At 46.7% G+C, this 20,767-nt stretch overlaps 2 protein-coding genes across 5 annotated transcripts in view; both read right to left on the bottom strand.

Annotated features, from left to right (window-relative positions):
• Positions 1 to 706, bottom strand: part of LOC137439522 (protein regulator of cytokinesis 1) — a 59,603-nt gene extending 58,897 nt beyond the window's left edge. The window contains exon 1 of one of the 2 annotated variants that reach the window (XM_068135352.2): positions 603 to 706. The gene's annotated coding sequence lies outside the window, so the exon portion shown is untranslated. The remainder of the gene's footprint in view (positions 1 to 602) is intronic. The other variant, XM_078768066.1, reaches the window with a different exon arrangement.
• Positions 707 to 3,230: 2,524 nt separating this feature from the next.
• LOC137417186 (protein regulator of cytokinesis 1-like) overlaps positions 3,231 to 20,767 on the bottom strand; it is a 62,970-nt gene continuing 45,433 nt past the window's right edge. For 2 of the 3 annotated variants that reach the window (XM_078768191.1, XM_078768190.1), the window contains exons 13-14: positions 5,841 to 6,068; positions 3,231 to 3,368 (exon numbers count right to left, since the gene is read on the bottom strand). In XM_078768191.1, coding sequence (XP_078624317.1) covers positions 3,324 to 3,368; positions 5,841 to 6,068 — 273 coding nt within the window. In that variant the 3' untranslated portion in view covers positions 3,231 to 3,323. The remainder of the gene's footprint in view (positions 3,369 to 5,840; positions 6,069 to 20,767) is intronic. The other variant, XM_078768192.1, reaches the window with a different exon arrangement.

Here is a 20,767-nt window from a genome sequence, read left to right as displayed (position 1 = left end):
AATTCAACTTCTCAGAACTTTACAAATACACCATGTACATGGAGGGTGTGTGAATCACCCACACCTTTCCACCACTTAACCAAAACTCACATCTGAACTGCTCAACAGTTCCACAACCCACACTGAATTTAGTAACTCACCTCGGTCTCTGTGCCTCTAAGGCTTCGAGCCTCATACACGGGCACACTAGGACAGTCAACTGTGCAACCACAGCAGGAAACTTACACCTCCCTTATCTCAACAATTATTCAACCAACCAAACCACTTTACCACGACTAGAATACACAATTTTACATCCCCATACACAACAAAACGTTGAATTCCCTTGCTGTGCAAGAATACAATTAACCTCCACCGTCTGCCTCTCCAGGGCGTTCAGCCTTTGTTCAAATACACGGGATGGTATTCTGCACGCACCACAGCAAGGACGGAAACAATGTGCATACACTTTTGCACAACCTTCCACAAAACCCCGTTACCTGCTTCCCATTAAATGTTCCAACTCTAAATACTCAGTGCCACTTCACCCGACAGGTCAGAACCAAGCGAGCACAAAAGCTTGGAGCGAAGACCGGCATGGAAGGGTTATAAAAAGTAATTACCTCTTATTTCAGCTGGCTGCCCACATCAGTCCACCCCAAATCACCGGCTCACGTCTCTTCCCACCTGAGATTTTGTGGCCCACCCAGGTACGCCAAATACTGTAGAAGATTAACCACTTCAAGTAGGTTCAGAGTGCAAAATTTATTTACCACACAATTGCAACATCAAAAAGGAAGATAAATACGTGATCACGCAGAACTGCTACATACACTCATGTCGTATGAAGACAATTCAGGTTCAGTTCCAGGAGCCTTCATAATATATTGTTATGTCGGTGGGGTAAAGGAATATCTAGAGTCAGATAGATCTGTATAGGTAGGTATTCGACTGTCGCGATAGGGAATCTACCCTGTAATAAGTTCCATGTGTAGTCCGGTTTGTCGGGATAAGCTGTATTGATGTCCCCGCTACGGGGGAGCAGGGCGTGCTAAATAGTCCAGGAATTATGGATAAGATTCCTTTGTTCGTCGTCGTCCCTGTCACCAAAACTTTCTCCCTAATGGCAATGCATACTCATATAAACACTTAGATAGGCCCTTTAGTGCACACAGTAATTAAATCCTCTTACCTTACAACGACTTTGGAAGACAAGCAGGAAGCCAGATCGGGGCACCTCCGGCAGGCCTAGCAACATCGAGTGACACGAGCTATAACCACCCTACAGGGAAAGTGCGATTGGTTGGCGCGGAAGGCACGAACCTCCAGCCAATCAGGGCAAGCAATACTGGTGCGGGAAGCACTCGGCCAATGAGGGCGCCAGCAAAACAGAATATTGGAGGAGAGTCAAGGCAGGTTATAAAAGAGCGTGCCGGACGACATTTTCCCTCTTGCGCTGCACGTCACTTTCCTCGCTTGTCTCTTGTCTCTGCACTTCCCTTCTTGGTCTTGGGAGGTCCCTGGTGGTCCTTGGTTCACCATCTTTGTGGTGCTTGGAGTGGTGCTGTGAGCGGGCGGGACCTCGTGTGTGATCGATTTGGAGCTTGGAGCGAGGCGTGCCGCTGAACAGACGAGGCCGAACGGAGCCGCGTTCAGACGGCAGACACGACAAGACGACGGACAGTTAAGACGCACATTTCACAAATACACGCCAACACTTTATTTTCCTTTCATTCATTCCTGTGTCCTGTTGTTGAGTCTGGTGTGTGGGATCCCAACTTAGGACCATTATTTGATTACCGTCGCGTTCCTTGTTATCGGGTTCCATGAATAAATCTCTTTTTGTACATTCTAATTCGGTGTTCGAGTACATTAATTCCCTATAGGACCGGAGCTGCAGTCGGCGCGCTCCAGGTAAGCGCTTTTCCCGCTTCTTTATCTTCTTCTTCCCGCGCTTCATAGTCAAATCCGTGTTTGGTCGTCGCCTCCAGTAGATCCGTTTGGTCCATCCGGGGTCCCTGGTATTAACCGGAGGGATTCGCACGACAATATACACTTTGCTCCAAAGGCTGGGGCAATTGCTAAGTAACAGGTGTATGCCCTTGCTCAGTCAGGGCTCCGGTCTGATAAAAGATGAGCGAAACAAAGGGGATATTAAAGTCGAGACAGTAAGAAGATTAATGCACTAGCTAGACGAAACATTTGAGAAACTAAAGCATATTTTACTTGTGAACCACAGTAGGGAGTTCGTTCCCACTGCAAGGAAGCAAATAATGAGGCACGTTATGAAAGCAGATGGCCCCTTATGTGAGTGAGTTGGAGAGTGCACATTCTTTTAAGACTACAAATGTGTGCATGTTGAACCAAAAGAAGTTGAACCAAATGAAAACATCCATCTACAGTATTGTTGTGCATTTCCAAATTATTCGCAATTAAGAAAGGACTACTGAAAGTACTTCCACAGCTCCTATCAAGGTTCAAAGATCAAAGAATGGACTGACATCGCAACAATAAACATAGGGGTAATACTCCTGGCGCTCACCTGGTAGAATAAGCAGTGTACTGCACTGACTAAAGTTATTTTAAACCAATTTCAATGATTGCTCGAAGACAGGGCAGCATGTAGAATCATACTAACAACAATAAGACTTTAAACACAAAAAAAAAAAAAAAAATTTTTGGAGGCAACCCACCCCCCAAATCCACAACCCCGTATACCTCCTCAGACCCCAATTTTTCTAATGCCGTGAACAAGCTTTGATACATCACGGGTGATGAAGGTTGTGATAAGGTTTCATTAAAATTTGAGTGTGTAGTTTGAGAAGAAAGCAAAATCCTATTTTGGGGAGGGGGGGCTACATACACTTTAGTAACTCCACAAACCCGGATCAAACCCGGATCCACTTTGACCCCCTTAGATCCCGATTTTTTAAATGTCGTGAACAAACTTTAGTAAAATAAAAATATATAATTTGTGGCGAGTTTGGTCACAATCCCTTCAGCGGTTTCGGAGAAGTTGTAGGTGTTCACGGACTGACGCCGCCAAATCGCATGAGCTCCCCTGAACTTTGCTCCAGGTGAGCTAATAATACAAATCAGAAGGGGGCAAAAAGCCCCAAACACGACAAATGCTTACCTACAAAATATTACAAAACTTTTAAAGTCAGTCATGAAATTAGGACAAAAAGTCGGATTAACTCTGGCAAAGAAAATGACAGGAACCGAACTTGTATCAAAGATCACATCAACAATTCTTTCAATAAACTTTTATTTAAACAGACAAAAAACAATAAAATAAACATTTACGCCACCACTCTTTATATTGTGATTTAAAATGGGGGTGTTCACACACGAGAAGCCCCCTGGTCCGTGTCCGGTGAGCGAGTGATCTGGAAATAGTAACAAGGCAAAATAATGCACATATTAGTTTCGACTAAAGTCAATAAAACAACAACAACATGCATTTTAAGGCCATTTTCCCTGCTAGAGCGGGGGTTAGCCTTGCAGTCCCCATGACAATCTTCTCCATTTTGCCCTATTTTCTGCATCTCCCCTTGTTAATGCAGAAAATAGGGCAAAATGTAGAAGATTGTCATGGAGAAGTACGAAAGACTAAAGATTAGACTAAAGTCAATGTTGGACAGAAAAAAATTCCTCAACAAAAGAAAGACTCATGGAAAAGCAGGGTTGAACTGACGTTTTGGTAAATGTGGCAACAATTGGGCACAACCAGCAAGAGAATGAATTGTCAGGAAAACGAGCGAGAAGAGTTGAGGAAAAACAACCTAGCAAGTAAGAGGGTTGGTACAGTAGGGGTTAATTGGGGGTAATAAAGATAATGGTCAGGATGGGGAGCAACACGACATGGATCATACGAGCAAACCAATGGATCAAGTGAATATGGCACATGCATAATAGGCCAAATGGTCAACTCCTGCGCCTAAGATTCCTTGTTAGATTTGAGCACATTAAAAAGTTTGAAAGTCGTTTCACATGCAGGGCGATGTGCATCGATATGTGTGTGCCGTACATCGGAGGGACGGTACGTCTGAAGATCCGCTTGCCAAGATTGGGGGTGTTAAATACACAACGTCTCACGTGGAGAAGACAAGTTGGTTATCGCCAACATCCTGGAAAAAAAATTACAAATTCCCAACGTCGTCAGTCGAGCGTCAGGCCTGGACAACCGGTTGGTGAAAGACCTGGGCCAAAAATCATTCCCCAGCCAACCCTAATAGGTTAGGAACAAATGGAGACATAACAGCAGTAGTCCAGCACTGATGACCCATTGTTCATTTGGTTACTAGCTTTCAATACACATTGCCGAGTTCAATGGACTTGGTGTTTCACCAATTGTATACAACGGCAATTGGGAATGTTACCAATCATGCGTGAGAGTTTAAATGGAACTTGACTTTTTTTTTTTCTTTTTTTTTGGGATGCGAGATCGAGGCTCGTGCAAGCGATAACATAAACGGACACATAAAACTTACAATAAAGGGAGTGGGAGATATGTGGAGAGAGGGAAGCACATAAGCACAACAATGGTAGAGAACAGGGACATTGGGAGATCTGGGCGAGGGGGCAGGGGAAAGTGGGGGGTGGGGGGGGGAAGGGAATGGGAGAGGTATAAAGCAAATGGATGTGGATTGCAAATATATATATATATATATATATATATATATATATATATATATATATATATATATATATATATATATATATATATATATATATATATGTGTACACACACACACACGCGTTCATAACAAAAATACCATCGTTACCTGAACACAACTATTACGGTCCATTTACCCATATCATCCATTCACCATATTATTTCATAGTTTATCCTTTATTGGCATGGGTTACATACATCATAAATTTAATTCTGCCCGAATCAGATGATACATCAGATATCTGAAATTTCAGGTTTTTGGATGAAGATTTCAAATTAACCCATTATTGCTGGAATATCACTTCACTGATGACATCATGATTTGTTTTTTTTCGTTGAGCAGTTTTGGAGAAAATGGCTAAAAAAAAAAAATCCTTAAATCCAATATGACTGTCATAACATGTGACCTGTGACACAATTAGCAATAAAATATTCTCCATAGAGAGTCCCTCCTATCTATAAAGTTTCCTTTTGATTGGATAAGCAGTTGCAGAAGAAAACAATTTTAAAGTGAAAATATATGGATGCGGACAGACAGACACACAGACAGGCTCATTGAAATAGTCTCGCATCTATTTGTGATGTAACGTGCATGATGTAACGCATATGTAACATCATCTAACACGCATTACATAAAACAGTGGTAGCAGTTACACCACTGGCAGCAGCCATTTATTGGCAATGCCAACCCTTGCTTTGAGAAGGGAATCAAATCAATCCACGGACACGTTTCTGGCTCAACGCCATCATCATGCATCGTATTCACCCCCAAGAGTCAAAACCGAAACTGTTCCCTATGGTTCTGCATGTCAAATAACAACCTTTCAATGGAATGGTCAGGAGGTTTATTGGTCAGGAGGTTGTAGCATGTTGATTGCATACATTGTAACAAGTCAATCAATTGTATGGGATGGAGGAATCTGAATAAAAAACATTTGCCATTCTGCATATTTACAAGCAAACAACTTTTATTTGTTTTCCTCCCCCTTCTGCTCACTGGTTCTAAACCAATCACATGATGTTTGCATCGTTTTGATTTTGCCTTCAGTTGTGTCTGGCAGCTTGATCGTGTCAGTTTAACTGTCGTTTAAATTTTGTCTCGGTTTGATTTTTTGTAACCCATTTAGATGCTCCTTCTTTCTGCAAACAAAATTCTTATGAAAAAAAATAAAAACAAACTCACAGAGAAATCTGCATAGTTTTCAGCTCCCACGATCGTTGGTCCATTGGTCCATGGGTCCACCAGCGTTGGTCCATGGGGAACAACAGCCATCAGTAGTGTCAGCGGTAACCTTGACCTTTCCAATTTCGAGCTGCCGTTTGCCCACACACCTTGGGAATGGGCCGGCGAATTATAGTCACCCAGTGGAGGCCGAGGATGGCGACGCATAGATTTGGGTGTCAACGGGGCCTGTGGAAAATTAAAAAGACATGAGAAATAGTGACAGCATGGGGTAAGGGTGGGGTGGGAGGGGACAAGGATTACATGCACATTTGGGGGCAGGGAGTGGAGAGAGGGGTTGGAAGCACACAAAAGGGAAGGGGAAAGGAGGTTGCTCGCCCACAGACAGCAGTTAAATGAAGGAGGTTTGCTCGTGCACAGACAGTGATGATGCACAGACAGCACCCTGCGTGTTTGTGGTGTTGTACAGATGGACACTGGAGATAGGAGGTATGAAGAGTTTGGAGTTGCAGCAATACCAGCCGTTTCATTCATCTGCAAGAGTAGGCTATCAGCTAGGGGGGGTCAACCGGTACCAAATTGAGGGAGTAAGGCTAATAATGATTTTTGACAAGGTTTTTACCTCGAGAATAAGAAAATATGTGATAGCAAATTCAACGATGTAGCTAAATGTGTGTTATCACCCATTTTCAAAATGGCCGCCAAATTTCTCAAAATATCAATGGTCAATGTAGTGTTTTTTTCACTATTCACCCTATACCCCAAATTTGGGTATCTTATACCTGGTTTTAGGGGTTAGAAATGATTTAGGGGTTAGAAAGATTGCTAACCAATTGGGACATCACCATACCAGTATTAGTTGTTTGATAAAAAAGTTTGATGATGTGAAGGGGGTGAGTTGCTTGAAGGATGAAGTGGGACAAATCGTTGTCGACCCAGATGGAATTAAAGGAAGATGGAAAAGATATATGGAAATGCTGTTGAATACAGCGAATGAATGGGATGGCAACATTGATAGTAACCCTGTTTTAGGACCGGCAGAGAAGATAACTGAGAAGGAAGTTGAGGAAGCGAAAAAAGCAATGAAGGGTAGAAAAGCGGGAGGGCCGACGGGAGTTGTGGGAGATATGTTGAAGGCAGCAGGAAGTTGGGGTGTGAAGAGAATGACAGAGATCTGTAATCTGGTGGTGAAAGAAGGCCGCATTCCAGTGGATTGGGAACTGAGTACCCTCGTCCCTCTATACAAGGGGAAAGGCGACCCTCTGGAGTGTGGCTCGTATCGAGCGATAAAGTTATTGGAGCATGGAATGAAGGTATTGGAAAGGGTGTTGGAGAGGAGGATAAGGAAGAAAGTGAAGATCGACGAAATGCAGTTTGGATTCATGCCAGGAAGAGGAACGACAGACGCACTTTTCATTGTGAGGCAGTTGCAGGAGTAGTACATGGAGAAGAGGAAGAAGTTGTTTCTTGGGTTTGTTGATCTGGACAAAGCATTCGATAGGGTACCACGCAAAGTATTGACATGGGCATTGTGGAAGTTAGGAGTGGAGGAATGGTTGATCAGAGTAGTGATGGCAATGTACAAAAGAGCGCGCACAGCTGTAAGGACGAAGGACGGGAACAGTGGTGAGTTTGAGGTGAAGGTGGGAGTGCATCAGGGTTCGGTACGAAGTCCACTACTATTTGTAGCTGTGATGGAGGTGCTGGCTCAGAACGTAAAGGAGGGTTTACCGTGGGAGTTGTTGTATGCAGATGATCTGGTGTTGATTGCGGAAAGTATGGATGGACTGAAGGAAAAGATGAACAAGTGGAAGGAATGTATGGAGACAAAAGGTCTGAAGGTGAATATCGGAAAGACGTAGGTGATGGCAAGTGGTAAAGCATGTGGTGAGGTGGAAAGAACTGGGAAGTGGCCCTGTGCTGTGTGTAGGAAGGGTGTCGGAGTGAACTCCATTCAATGTACAATGTGCGCTGAGTGGGTTCATCAAAAATGTAGTGGTCTGAGAGGGTCATTAACCAGTGTGGCAGCTACATTCAAATGTAAGGTGTGCACAGAGGGAGCTGCAGATGGAGGAAATGTTGAGTTGGATCTTGGAGACGGCGTGAAGCTGGAAGGTGTGAAAACATTTTGCTACCTCGGAGACATGCTGAATGGAGAAGGTGGATCAGACTCGGCAACGGTTGCTCGAGTGAGATGTGCATGGAAGAAGTTTCAGGAACTGGGTGGCGTGCTGATGAGGGGAGTGTCGTTGAAGCTGAAGGGAAAGGTGTATGCTGCATGTGTGAGAAGTGTTATGATTTATGGGAGCGAGACATGGGTAATGAACGTAGAGCAGCAACGAAGGTTGGAAAGGGTGGAAATGCGAATGGTTCGGTGGATGTGTGGAGTATCGTTGAGAGAGGAAGACAAATGATGAATTGCGAAAGATGATGGGAATAGAGCCTGTGATTGATGCTGTGAAGAGGAACAGGTTGAGATGGTTTGGTCATGTGTTGAGGAAGGATGAAAGTGACTGGTTGAGAAGAGTGATGGAAATGAATGTAGAAGGAAGCAGAGGACGGGGAAGACCGAAAAAGACTTGACTAAAGATGGTGGAAGAAGAAATGCGGGCAAGGGGATTAACAAGGAGAGATGCAGAAAATAGGGCAAAATGGAGAAGATTGTCATGGGGACCGCAAGGCTAACCCCCGCTCTAGCAGGGAAAATGCCCTTTTAAAATGCATGTTGTTGTTGTTGATAAGAAAGTATCAACAAACAAATGATGTGAAGGACAGGCAGGAATGTGTCACCCAATTTTGTTCTCTTCATTGCGTTCCAACATCTGGACAAAATGTTGCACAAGATTACCCTACACCGCAATGAAAAGGTGCAAAAATTCATTGATACATTTCCACTATGTCGAAAATACGTGGTGGTGCGATACTTTTTTCCATGTGTATGCTTGCAAATCTACTGAATGCCAGTTATTTTCGTGCATATTTTGTGCATAAAGTTGTTGCTATGATGGCAGCCATTTTGTGAAATTGGGTGCCATATTGGATTCTATCTTCTTGGATTAAAGTTCAGATGATGTATTTCATACTTTAAGAGAGTTGTAAAGTCTTAAACATCTCAAAACGCAATGCTATTTGTTACAAATTCCTACAAGAATATGAAACGTGGTGTTTTTAATAGAAAAACATGCATTTTGGCGGCCATTTTGAAAATGAGGTGCTAACACCCATTTAGCTACATGGTTGAATTTGCTATCACATTTTCATATTCTAGGGGTAAAGACCTATCCAAAAATCAATATTAGGCTTACTCCCTCATTTTGGTACCAATGGACCCTATTTTGGGGGTCTGGCTGATGGCCGAGAGTAAATACAGGGAAACATATATTTGATGGATAAAATTCAAGAGCAGTAAAGATGCGGTAGTATGTCTGCTGACCAAGAACAAATTGCAACAGAAATGCGCTCTTGTGCTCACTTTCTTTTTCTCTCTATTTCTCTCTTGCATAGGCTTCGGTATACCCCTAGAGACAATACACTTTTAAAAAATCAGCTCCTTGTGCCGGTTAAGTTTTATGCAGGATATTGTGTATATGCAGTGGTCTGGCTATGAATGTACCCATACTTTATTGAATATAATTCACTTCTGGGTGGTGCTAAAATAGAAAGTTATAACAGACGTTAAACAAAGAGAATTGCTGTTTCTGCGCTCCTGTGTGTATTTACGCATGTTCGTGAATCATGATCATGGATTTTTATTGATGAAGCGTGCATGAATGTGCTATATGCCGGAAAGATCTCGCCAATGGTCGAGAAAGTGTGCAAATCTCGGCGAAGGGGGCCAAAAGTGTAAACATTGCCAGCACAGTGCGGGGGAAAACCGTGACAATCACTGTAGGCCACCGACTAAGTCTTGCGCAGGAAAGTAAAATCACTTCACTCAGAAACACATCCAGGTCGATCAGAAAATGAAAAGTGCCAAATGAACCTAACTCAATTCAGGTTCTCAGAACATTGCTTTTTGTGTGGAACCGAGTGTTGACGAATAAACAACAACATGACGACTATATATTTCCCGTAATGACTTCAGATTTACACGTGACAATCCTAACGCGACCAAGCTGTCCGAAGCAGGATTGAATATGCCCGGGATATTCATATTGGGAATGCAATTAATCACCAAATGTGTCGTGCAAATCATTGGACTGGGAAGCAGATCCCTTCTCGATATCAGTGCCAACAAAACACAACAAAGCACACTCGTTTGGGTAGGCCAAACCATCACAAGGCGGCTTTTCTCAAAGTTCTCGATGGATTGAGAAAATCATTATGAGCAGACGACCAAGTGATCTTGTTCAATGTATATCTGCTATCTGCAGACACATAGTGGCAAGTATATGAAACAAACTGTGAACATTTGGGTCATAATGTTAAAATTCGAACATCAATGGTAAACCTGACGTAGTCACTTTCAGAAGCAAGATAGCAAAAATTCTTCAGAAATTCTGCGAGATGCCAAAAATGGACAATCGGGTGGCAGAAAAACATCGAATCAAGGCGGCGGCAGCACTTGCAAAAAGTGATATCTTGAAAATCAGCAGACATCCAAGGAATATTTTCCTGATTCAGACAAATAGAAATCATTGGACAATAACAGCGTATTTGCCAGAAATACTCCGTTGTCTGCTGGATGAAATTTTTAGTGGGAGAACGAATGATTTAAAAAGAGTTTACATCAAAGCATCATCCTGAAAGTCCTTAGACACAACAAGACAGAGTACTTGCCACACCAATTCAATTCAGACTGGCAGTACCAGTTGCATCACCAAAATGGATCTACATTTCTGATTGATACTGTTACAGATACGACTTTGATGGTATGGTGGGCCGAGCGGGATGGCCGCCGTATCCGTACAAGTTACCCGATTGTGCCCGAATGTTGACTAATCGCGCTACGCTGGCTCAATAGGAAAGAGAAGACACCCGGCTGGATTATAATGACACAATACGACACCAGGGTTTCGATTCTCAAGTATATTCGTACGGAAAAAGGTTAGATTACAGGGGCTAGAGGTATATTACAGGAAGATAGGCACTTAGACACACTCTTATATTATCCCCGGACAGACGACAGACACACGGGACAAAATGCTGACTCACACGGGGGTTGATGAAAAGGGGAGGCAGGTCGCGATGGCTCAGGTGCACCTGGCTCAGGGACAGAATCACGTACGGTGGTGTCCAGAGATGCGTGAAGGTATCACAGCGCTTGTGGGTCGCGACTTTGGTCTCAAGCTGGGGAGGTCGCTCAGCGCTCGGGAGGGTGGCGTCTTTTCCTTCCAAGCTCGGGGCGCATCTCTCCTCACGTCCGGCGCGGGGCCGCGTATATCTCCGGCGGGGAGTGACACGCCCTCGGCTCGTTAGCGCCGCCCCAGATGGCATCGGCCCATGGCTTCTCATTGGGTGCGGGGGTTACCGGCTCCGCCCTTGACGAGGGGCCGACAGGGAGCCCCTTCGTGGTAACCCCGTGGAGCGCGTGGTCAATGGTGGCTAACCGAGCCGGAAGGAGGACGCCCACTCCCCATGCCGTCACCGCGCCGCCCCCCTCTTTTGTTGTTGTTGTTGTAGTTGGCGCTTCTTCATGGGGAAGAGATGCGGAGAGGTATGGGGAGGTCCTAAACTTCCTAACAGGTGCTATATAATCACATTCTGGTGCAACGAAGAGTCATAATTAATGGAAACAAGTCCTTAACTGACATAGATTAAGAATAACTAGCAAGATGTCCTATAATTGTCTACGTGTGGTGCGGGGGACCTGGGCACGACATTTAATGGGGGGATGAAGGGGAAGATCGGCTCTAATGGGTGTTGTTTACAGACAATGGGACTAGGGAATGGGGTAAGGGAGAGTTGGGGAGTATCGGAGAAAATAGGGGAATATTTACAAGCGGATATGGAGGCCAAATTCCATATTCGCAACATTGCACCCTTCTCTACCCTCGGGGCGTCCCGACCCGATAAATTTTTACCTACTTTAGTGTGGCACGCAATGTAGTTCCCTCTACTATTAACTCTACCCTGAGTGCGACAGTTTTACTGATATTCACAAATGAGTAAATATGTCCCCCTGCGACGTTGCACCCTTCTCCTCACAGAAACACACCCACAGGATAACCGAATCCGGAAAGAATTCTCAAACTAAACATACAGCCGGTAGGGAGCATTATTTACAAGATTACGCTGATATCTACACTACGATCCAGGACCTGTTTTTGGAGGAACACATGCAGATGTTATGCATAGAGAGAGCGCGCTTGCCAACATCGATACACCAACCCACGAGTGCTCTGTGGCCGACGGCCTTTAATAACGTGCAGAGCACCCTTTCCTGAGCATCAACAGCACCACCCCACCACCAATCGGTGCAGTCACCATTGTTCATTGGAATAAAAATAACTTCAACAACCCCTAACCCTGCAGGTGTCTCTTGCTCTTCTTGTGGTGCACTTGGTGGTGTTAACTATTAGTGGTTCACCTGTATGGCATAGGTGCCACGTTGATCCATAGGTCCATCCCCGGGTGGTGCTTGGCCGCAAACGAACTGCGGTCCATTGTGGGTGGCCACAAACATTGCGGTCCATATGGTGTACCGATCCAGGCAGCGAACAGCGAAAGTGCAGGCCCACAACTGCGCAGCCAGCACCTCTCTCTCCTCTCTCTCTACCCCAAAGCCAGATCCTCGGAGGTGGGAGACAAAAGAAGCAGACAAGTGAGTAAGGTGGTAAGGGCGCAAAAGTGCACGCAATGTAAGGTAATGCACACTGGGGGCACATGGGAACCAGGTGAGACAGGTACGTTCCTATCGTACGCCCCCCCCCCACCAGGTAACCTACATGGCCCCTCCCTTACCCCTTACTGCATCCACACAACACTACACTACTCATAAACATCTACTTTACAAATCAACAAACATCCCTACTGTCTTCCCCGTTCCTCCCATATACCAAATTCGTCTTCTCTCCCTCCTAACCAATCAAATTTGCCATTTTCAACTCTCATCAAAATTTGCCATCTCCAACTGAACATCAAAATTTGCCATCACCAATTCATCATCAGTCCCTCCTAGGGAGGGAGAGATGGAATCACCCCAATGTCTCATCCACGTCGTGATGCGTCTCACAAATCCTCACAGCAATCTCATTTCCTGCAACAAACAAAGAAAACACAGGTGTGGAGTCATCATCATCACCACAGGCAAGTGGCTGCGTATGGTGCGACAGGTTCATCAATCCTAACTATCTCCTAAATGACTTTAACAACTTTACACTACCCGGGGGCTTTCTCCGGCCAAACCATTGGCCCTCTTACACTATGGGTTCTAAAAACCAATTCCCATTGGCCAAACTGTGGTGCTCTTCAATTTGGGGTCTCACTCCCCCGATTCATCTCCCGGTGCCCTCGCACAATTTCTGGGCTGCGGCGTGTACCTCTCCCAGTGGGTCTACCCACCTGCACACCTCCACCACTGCAGTTGCCTCCGAGCTTACCTGCTCCTCACCCTAACCTAACTACCTGGGGAAGGCCCTCTGGCTCTCTCCCCACTCCGTGCCCTCTCTGGCACTGGGCTGCCCGATCCACACCCGGGATCCTCAGGCACCCACTCACAACTACCGGCTCCCAGAGCCCACCTGCGGCCTCACCTGGCCGACATCCTCACAGTGGTGGAGTGCCCAACCAACTACACACACTAACAGGCTACACGCCCAGCCATTTCCACAACACTAATGCACCCATTCACAACACCATTCTGCAACCGCACCACAAATGCCAATATCCAATCACAATTTACCTGTACCCTCTACCTAACACTTACACTACCCGCCCCGGGTATTCGTGAAAGGGGGTCCACTCTTCCCCCATTCACACCTTCGCACCATGCACACCACTCCGTACCACTCACTCCAACTCTCTCCACACACCTGTACCTGCACACCTGTGCTCTCACACCTGGTGCCACCTGCACCCTTCTCTCCCCAAGCGCATTCGCGCTGATCCACACACTCACTACTCATACACTGCTCCACACACCTGTCCAGTTGCACACCTGTGCAATCACACCTGTTCAATCCTCACACACACGGCATCATCTCAGCTAACTACTCCCTTCTGAAACTTGCGCTTCCCAGTCGTCCCTTTAAACTATTGCGCTCCCACGTCATTATCATCCATACTAATCTACCTGCGTCCCCACTACAGGTATCAGTCACTAACTAAACTTAACGTCACCTAATGTCAATCCTCGCTAGATCCCTACACACCATATCCTAACCCACCCGGGCTAGTTTTCACTGCCATACACCCCATAAGCTATTGCGCATTTGCCCCCCCATGGGAAGGATGGTGGATTTGCCATCCCACCACATCGGGGGTCTTTCACTATCAATTTTGCTCGTCCAAATCCAACAATCAAAAATTTTCCATTTAGTGCCAATTCTATTCACTTTTCTAAATTTTGTATCAAATCACTACTATCACTATCACCATCACCCGTCTACTTATTAGGTACTCTCGGTGCGCCAATTCCTGTCCAAAGCCCGGCTTCGTAAAGCCAAGCAATGGATGCTGGTTGTTTTGTGCCAGCGGCTGAATGCGTCCGGCACTCGGTGCAGGGACGGGGGCTTACCCGGGCCGAGATCCCACGCATCACCTCGGCGCGGAGCCATCCAATGTCCCGATCTCGACCTGCCGGCACGTCTCAACAAAACGTGGTCGCCATGACGACCCTTCCTATCCAGCCGCCCGCTCCGCCTAGTGGAGCACGGACGCGGCCGTTCAAAGCGAGGCCCGGCACGCACCGAGGGCCCGATTCGGCTATAAGTCGTTCTAAACTCTACCCCGTCTAACGTCGATGCTTCACCTGCATGCTTACACCCCGAAGCCCGCTCCTTTCTCACACATCCAGCTGTGCCCATGCTCCTCGTACCCTTCCTTACACACCCAGGTACACCCATTCCACTCACAGCCTTGGTCACACACCTGACCACCGAACACTTTGGCACACATTCGTTGCTCGCACACCTCACCAAAACACCTCTTCGCGCCCCCTCCTCAGTCACCTCCTCTGTGACAATCACAGGTGTGCTCTCATTCGCACACCCAACCACGTGCCTCACCACCAACTCCAGCGTGCATTCCCACTCACGCTCTACCATTCCAGGTGTGCATCCTTCCATCCCAGGTGTACATCCTCGCTCACCTGTCACAACTAACTCACGCTCCATGTCACTCTCACTACTTTCACCTCCACTCGTGACAACGCACTCACCCTTACTCTTGACAGCACACTCTTTCCTCATGCACCTGTCCGTCACACACCTTTCTCGCGCACACTCTCCCGTTACACCCTCTGTAACACTCACCACAGGTGGACACTCTTCCTTACTTCTGACAGCGCACTCTTTCCTCATGCACCTGTCCGTCACACACCTTTCTCGCGCACACTCCTGCGCACACTCTCCCGTCACACCCTCTGTAACACTCACCACAGGTGGACACTCTTCCTTACTTCTGACAGCGCACTCTTTCCTCATGCACCTGTCCGTCACACACCTTTCTCGCGCACACTCCTGCGCACACTCTCCCGTCACACCCTCTGTAACACTCACCACACCACGCTTCCATGTGCTCCCTCGCACACGCGCTACGACCGACTCATTCTCGCCAACACCCTCACTCCTGGGCACACACTTTTTCCTCACACACCCCAGAGTCGGACTTTCTCGCACACCTCCTCTTTCGCACACCAGACCTGTCACACACCTCACCAACGGCCTCTCACGAACACCCGGGTCCATCTCGACCCCCAAGCTTATTAAATCCCCTGGCGCATCATACGCACGACCATATTGGTCACCACTTACACCGGGTCCTCTTCCTCTTCGCTTCTCCTCCATCACCTGCGAATCCCTCATCCGGTTAATGAGCACATCATCACGATCCAAACACAGACTTTGGACCAATTCTTTTATCTCCTCTTTTATCTCTTTCTTATCCCCTCTCCGTCGCTTCTTAATTTCACTCATCCCTTCTTCCACTTCTTCTAATTTGTGCTTCACCTCTTTTATTCCCCGGTACGTCTCCTCAAGCTCGTCCTCCAAGGCTACCTTGACCGTTTCCAGGTGCGTCCTCACCTGCCGGTCCTTCGTCTCCATTACCTCTATCACCTCGTCCAACCTCGTTGTCAGTCCCTCACGTACCATCTGACATTCCCTCTTCGTCGCTACCAAGTCATCTTTTAGTTCTTTCTGTGTCGCCTTTAAACCTCCTAATACCGCAGTGTTCCTTTGAACCTGCTCCACTAACTCCGTCTGTCCCACCGTCAGCTGCTCCACCTCCTGCGTCAGGTCCTCTATGCCCCCTTGTAACTTTACAGTCCCCTTTCTCACCTCCTTTTCCATGTGCTCCTCACAGTGCCTCACCTCCTCGCGCACTCCTCCGACCTCCTCACTCACTCCTCTTCTGATCTGCTCTCCCATCACTTGCATCTCCTGCCCAGATGCCACCCTCATCTGCTCCATTTCCTCCCTGTGAGCATCCAGTTTGGTTTCTACCCCCATTCTGACCCCCTCTATCTGCTGCTCCATTTGTTTAACTTCCCTTTCCGCTTGGTCCCTCATGTCCCTCAATTTGCCTTCCATACTGTTTTCTAACCCCTCTAACCCTTTTTGCATCCCTTCCATTTGATTCTCTTGAGCGGCCATTCTGTTTTCTACCCCCGTTAACCCATTCTTTACTTCTTTTATCCCGTTGTCTAACTCCTCAAAATTATTGTCTAACTTCTCAATTTTCTTGTCTAACTCCTCAAAATTATTGTCTAACTTCTCAATTTTCTTGTCTAACTCCTCAAAATTATTGTCTAACTTCTCAATTTTCTTGTCTAACTCCTCAAAATTATTGTCTAACTTCTCACTGGTACCCCTCGCTTCGTCCCTCATTACCCCCATTTGGTTTCCCAACCGCTCACTATCAGCCCTCGTTTCCTCCCTCATTTTCTCGCTATTCTGGGCCATAAGGGCCTTCATTTGTATGAAAAAAAGGCCCCAATCCATCGGGGGCGCTGCCACGGTCGCTGGCGCGGTGATCAGCGAGGCGCCATTTTGCGCGCCCGCTTCTTCGTGCGTGACGGCGCTATTTTGCGAACCTGCCGCCCTCACTGCTTCGCTCTCCTCCTGTCCCTCATTTTGGTCCTGGATCGACCCTACCTCACTCTCCCCTACCGGACCCCAGCCGTCTTGATCCGCCATAGCGCGACTTGCAAAATTCGAGTTTCGTAAAACAAAACAAATTTCGGCCGCTCCAAATTTTGACCAAAATTTTTTTTTTCCTCTATTCGTTTTTTTTTTTTCTTCAAAATTTGGTCGGGCCTCGAATCTCACTCCCGACACCAATTGTTACAGATACGACTTTGATGGTATGGTGGGCCGAGCGGGATGGCCGCCGTATCCGTACAAGTTACCCGATTGTGCCCGAATGTTGACTAATCGCGCTACGCTGGCTCAATAGGAAAGAGAAGACACCCGGCTGGATTATAATGACACAATACGACACCAGGGTTTCGATTCTCAAGTATATTCGTACGGAAAAAGGTTAGATTACAGGGGCTAGAGGTATATTACAGGAAGATAGGCACTTAGACACACTCTTATATTATCCCCGGACAGACGACAGACACACGGGACAAAATGCTGACTCACACGGGGGTTGATGAAAAGGGGAGGCAGGTCGCGATGGCTCAGGTGCACCTGGCTCAGGGACAGAATCACGTACGGTGGTGTCCAGAGATGCGTGAAGGTATCACAGCGCTTGTGGGTCGCGACTTTGGTCTCAAGCTGGGGAGGTCGCTCAGCGCTCGGGAGGGTGGCGTCTTTTCCTTCCAAGCTCGGGGCGCATCTCTCCTCACGTCCGGCGCGGGGCCGCGTATATCTCCGGCGGGGAGTGACACGCCCTCGGCTCGTTAGCGCCGCCCCAGATGGCATCGGCCCATGGCTTCTCATTGGGTGCGGGGGTTACCGGCTCCGCCCTTGACGAGGGGCCGACAGGGAGCCCCTTCGTGGTAACCCCGTGGAGCGCGTGGTCAATGGTGGCTAACCGAGCCGGAAGGAGGACGCCCACTCCCCATGCCGTCACCGCGCCGCCCCCCTCTTTTGTTGTTGTTGTTGTAGTTGGCGCTTCTTCATGGGGAAGAGATGCGGAGAGGTATGGGGAGGTCCTAAACTTCCTAACAGGTGCTATATAATCACATTCTGGTGCAACGAAGAGTCATAATTAATGGAAACAAGTCCTTAACTGACATAGATTAAGAATAACTAGCAAGATGTCCTATAATTGTCTACGTGTGGTGCGGGGGACCTGGGCACGACATTTAATGGGGGGATGAAGGGGAAGATCGGCTCTAATGGGTGTTGTTTACAGACAATGGGACTAGGGAATGGGGTAAGGGAGAGTTGGGGAGTATCGGAGAAAATAGGGGAATATTTACAAGCGGATATGGAGGCCAAATTCCATATTCGCAACAATACATTGAATAGTCTTGGTTTTGTTCATCCGACTCAAATTCTCAACTTTGAGACATATGCTGCGTGTTTTTGTGCAATCAATATTCCTGTTTCCGGTCATTTTCAGCAATATTTGGCAGACAACGCTGATCACAATATGCTAACATTGGATGAGCTGAATACATTCCACGGAATGGGGATCATCGCCGCTGTGACACCAGAAATCAGAAAATGCACCGTTATACAGAGAATTCTGCCATTAAGTGACAACATTATCGGCGTGGCCAAAATCAACATTCGTTATTACACAGCACAGGAAATGAAAGCGACCTTGATCTATCACAAGCTACTGCCTCAAGGTGCGAGTGACCCTCGAAGTGGGCTTGATCTCGTCTGGAAGATCTCGTGGTCGCTACGCCCTAAAATGCCAGCATGGTCTGGCATGATGCAGGCCGTATGGAAAGGCTCCCACCCTGGTAAATAATCCATTGGATTCAAGTCCATGAGAGATATGGACCTAACTGACACGAGTTGTCCATTTTCAACCCTGCACTTTGTTGTCGACGAGTGCAGACAGCAAGGATGCACTCCCATGCTAACTTTCAACCAGTCACTTTGGTGGAAGTCGAAAACTATCATGAATGAACAAGAAGGAAGTTACTTGAAAACAATCATAGTCTGCCATATGCCTACTCGCTCGCTCCAGACATTTGATGCATTCATCAGGGCTCAAGGTGGTTGTAAAACTTATGTATACCGTAAACTGAGTGACTCACATGCTAAGTGGCAAGGCGTATACCCGGGCGATCCAAGGACACTTACTTGTTGATGCAGCTCTGAAAGCTATCGAGCTGTAAGGAGCTCACAGCATTTCACTCCCAGGGACAAATGCCTGCCCGTCCTGATACAACCGATGAAAATGTCGATGGATGTCAAACAGACCATGAACAGATCATAAAGATGGCAACTGATGGTATCTCAGTTCCAGTAGACCCTGAGAAATCCACACCAGAGCATGCATTTCATCCAGATCTTCAGAAGGCATTGGATCTGTATGATGCATGACTAGAGATATTGATGTAGCACATGTGCTCCGACGCTGTCGTGCACTTGACGGGGCATTAACGGTTACTGTATATGCGCAATGCACATAAATGATGTGCTTCGCAGGCTCTTGGAAGCAGAACGATCATCGAATTGGAAACTACACAAGTGAGTGCTCCACGAATTGCTACCACTACTCGCTGACACATGTGGGAACTGAGAATTGCTTTATTAAACTTTCTTATTTGTAACCATTTTAACTATTTTCTTCTAAACTTTTAAAGCTGGTCAATGTTTCTTTTCCTGCTTAACTAACAATGAAAGGAACTCTGTTTTTCCTGCCCTGGTACAAAACTACTACATTCTGGGAAATGACCTCAAAGGCCATGAGGTGCATTGCGCACGTTTCTTGTTTACAACACTAATCTTTTCTGCGCTGAAGTTGTCTGTGTATATAAACTGGGTGGACTTTGAATGCTTTTGAGAAGGGATCTGGCATTCATCTGGAGCCAACCCTTTTCCCACATATGTGTGAATTCCATATTACACGGCTTGTATCTTCAGTACGGTGTCTTTGGTGTCTGCCCGGACATCCGACATCGGACTTCGACACACAGGACATTCCAACTACGACAAAACGGTTTCTATCGACATTCAATGCACGGAGGAACAGAGATAAACACAGAAGTACACAAAAAGATCAAAGCAGGTTATTTCGTTATCCGAAGGATTTTTTTTTTTTTTGTATACAACATCGAGGCTCATGAAAGAGCTAACATTAATCACACAGAAAGACAAACCGACAAATAAAACATATAACATGGGGAGCGGTAGACAAGATGGGGCGAGAGGGGGAGGAACACAAACACAACATCTGAGAGCAGGGACATCGAGAGATCTGTGGGAGGGAGAGGGCTTTGGGGGGGGGGGGGAGGCATGGGAAGGGGGGGGTGGGAGAGGTATAAAACATATGGACACTGCCAGGACTTCCAGGAAAGAAGTTAGAATTTCAAACAAGGTGGATCTGGGGTGAATTAGTGGGGGTAGAAAAGATCAAGGTTTTGGATGGGGAAAGATAAGAGATGGTGGTGAACAGCTGTTTTAAAGACCTGGAGGGAGGAGTGGGATTGAATGGAGTGTGGGAGTTTGTTCCAGAGGCGGGAGAAAAGAGGAATGAAAGAGTGAAGGTGAGCAGAAAGCCGAGATTTCGGCAATTTAACCATCAGAGGGTTGCTGGCAGATCTTGTTCTGTAGGAATATTTGGGGGACAAAGCACAGAGAGAGAGCTGGGGGAGCAAGGCCGGAGAGGAATCGATAGAAGACAGACCACCTACC

The sequence above is a fragment of the Myxine glutinosa genome, chromosome 14 (assembly GCF_964187855.1).
Source record: "Myxine glutinosa chromosome 14, kmMyxGlut1.1, whole genome shotgun sequence".
Lineage (NCBI taxonomy): Eukaryota > Metazoa > Chordata > Myxini > Myxiniformes > Myxinidae > Myxine > Myxine glutinosa.
This window is presented reverse-complemented; position numbering and strand designations above follow the sequence as displayed.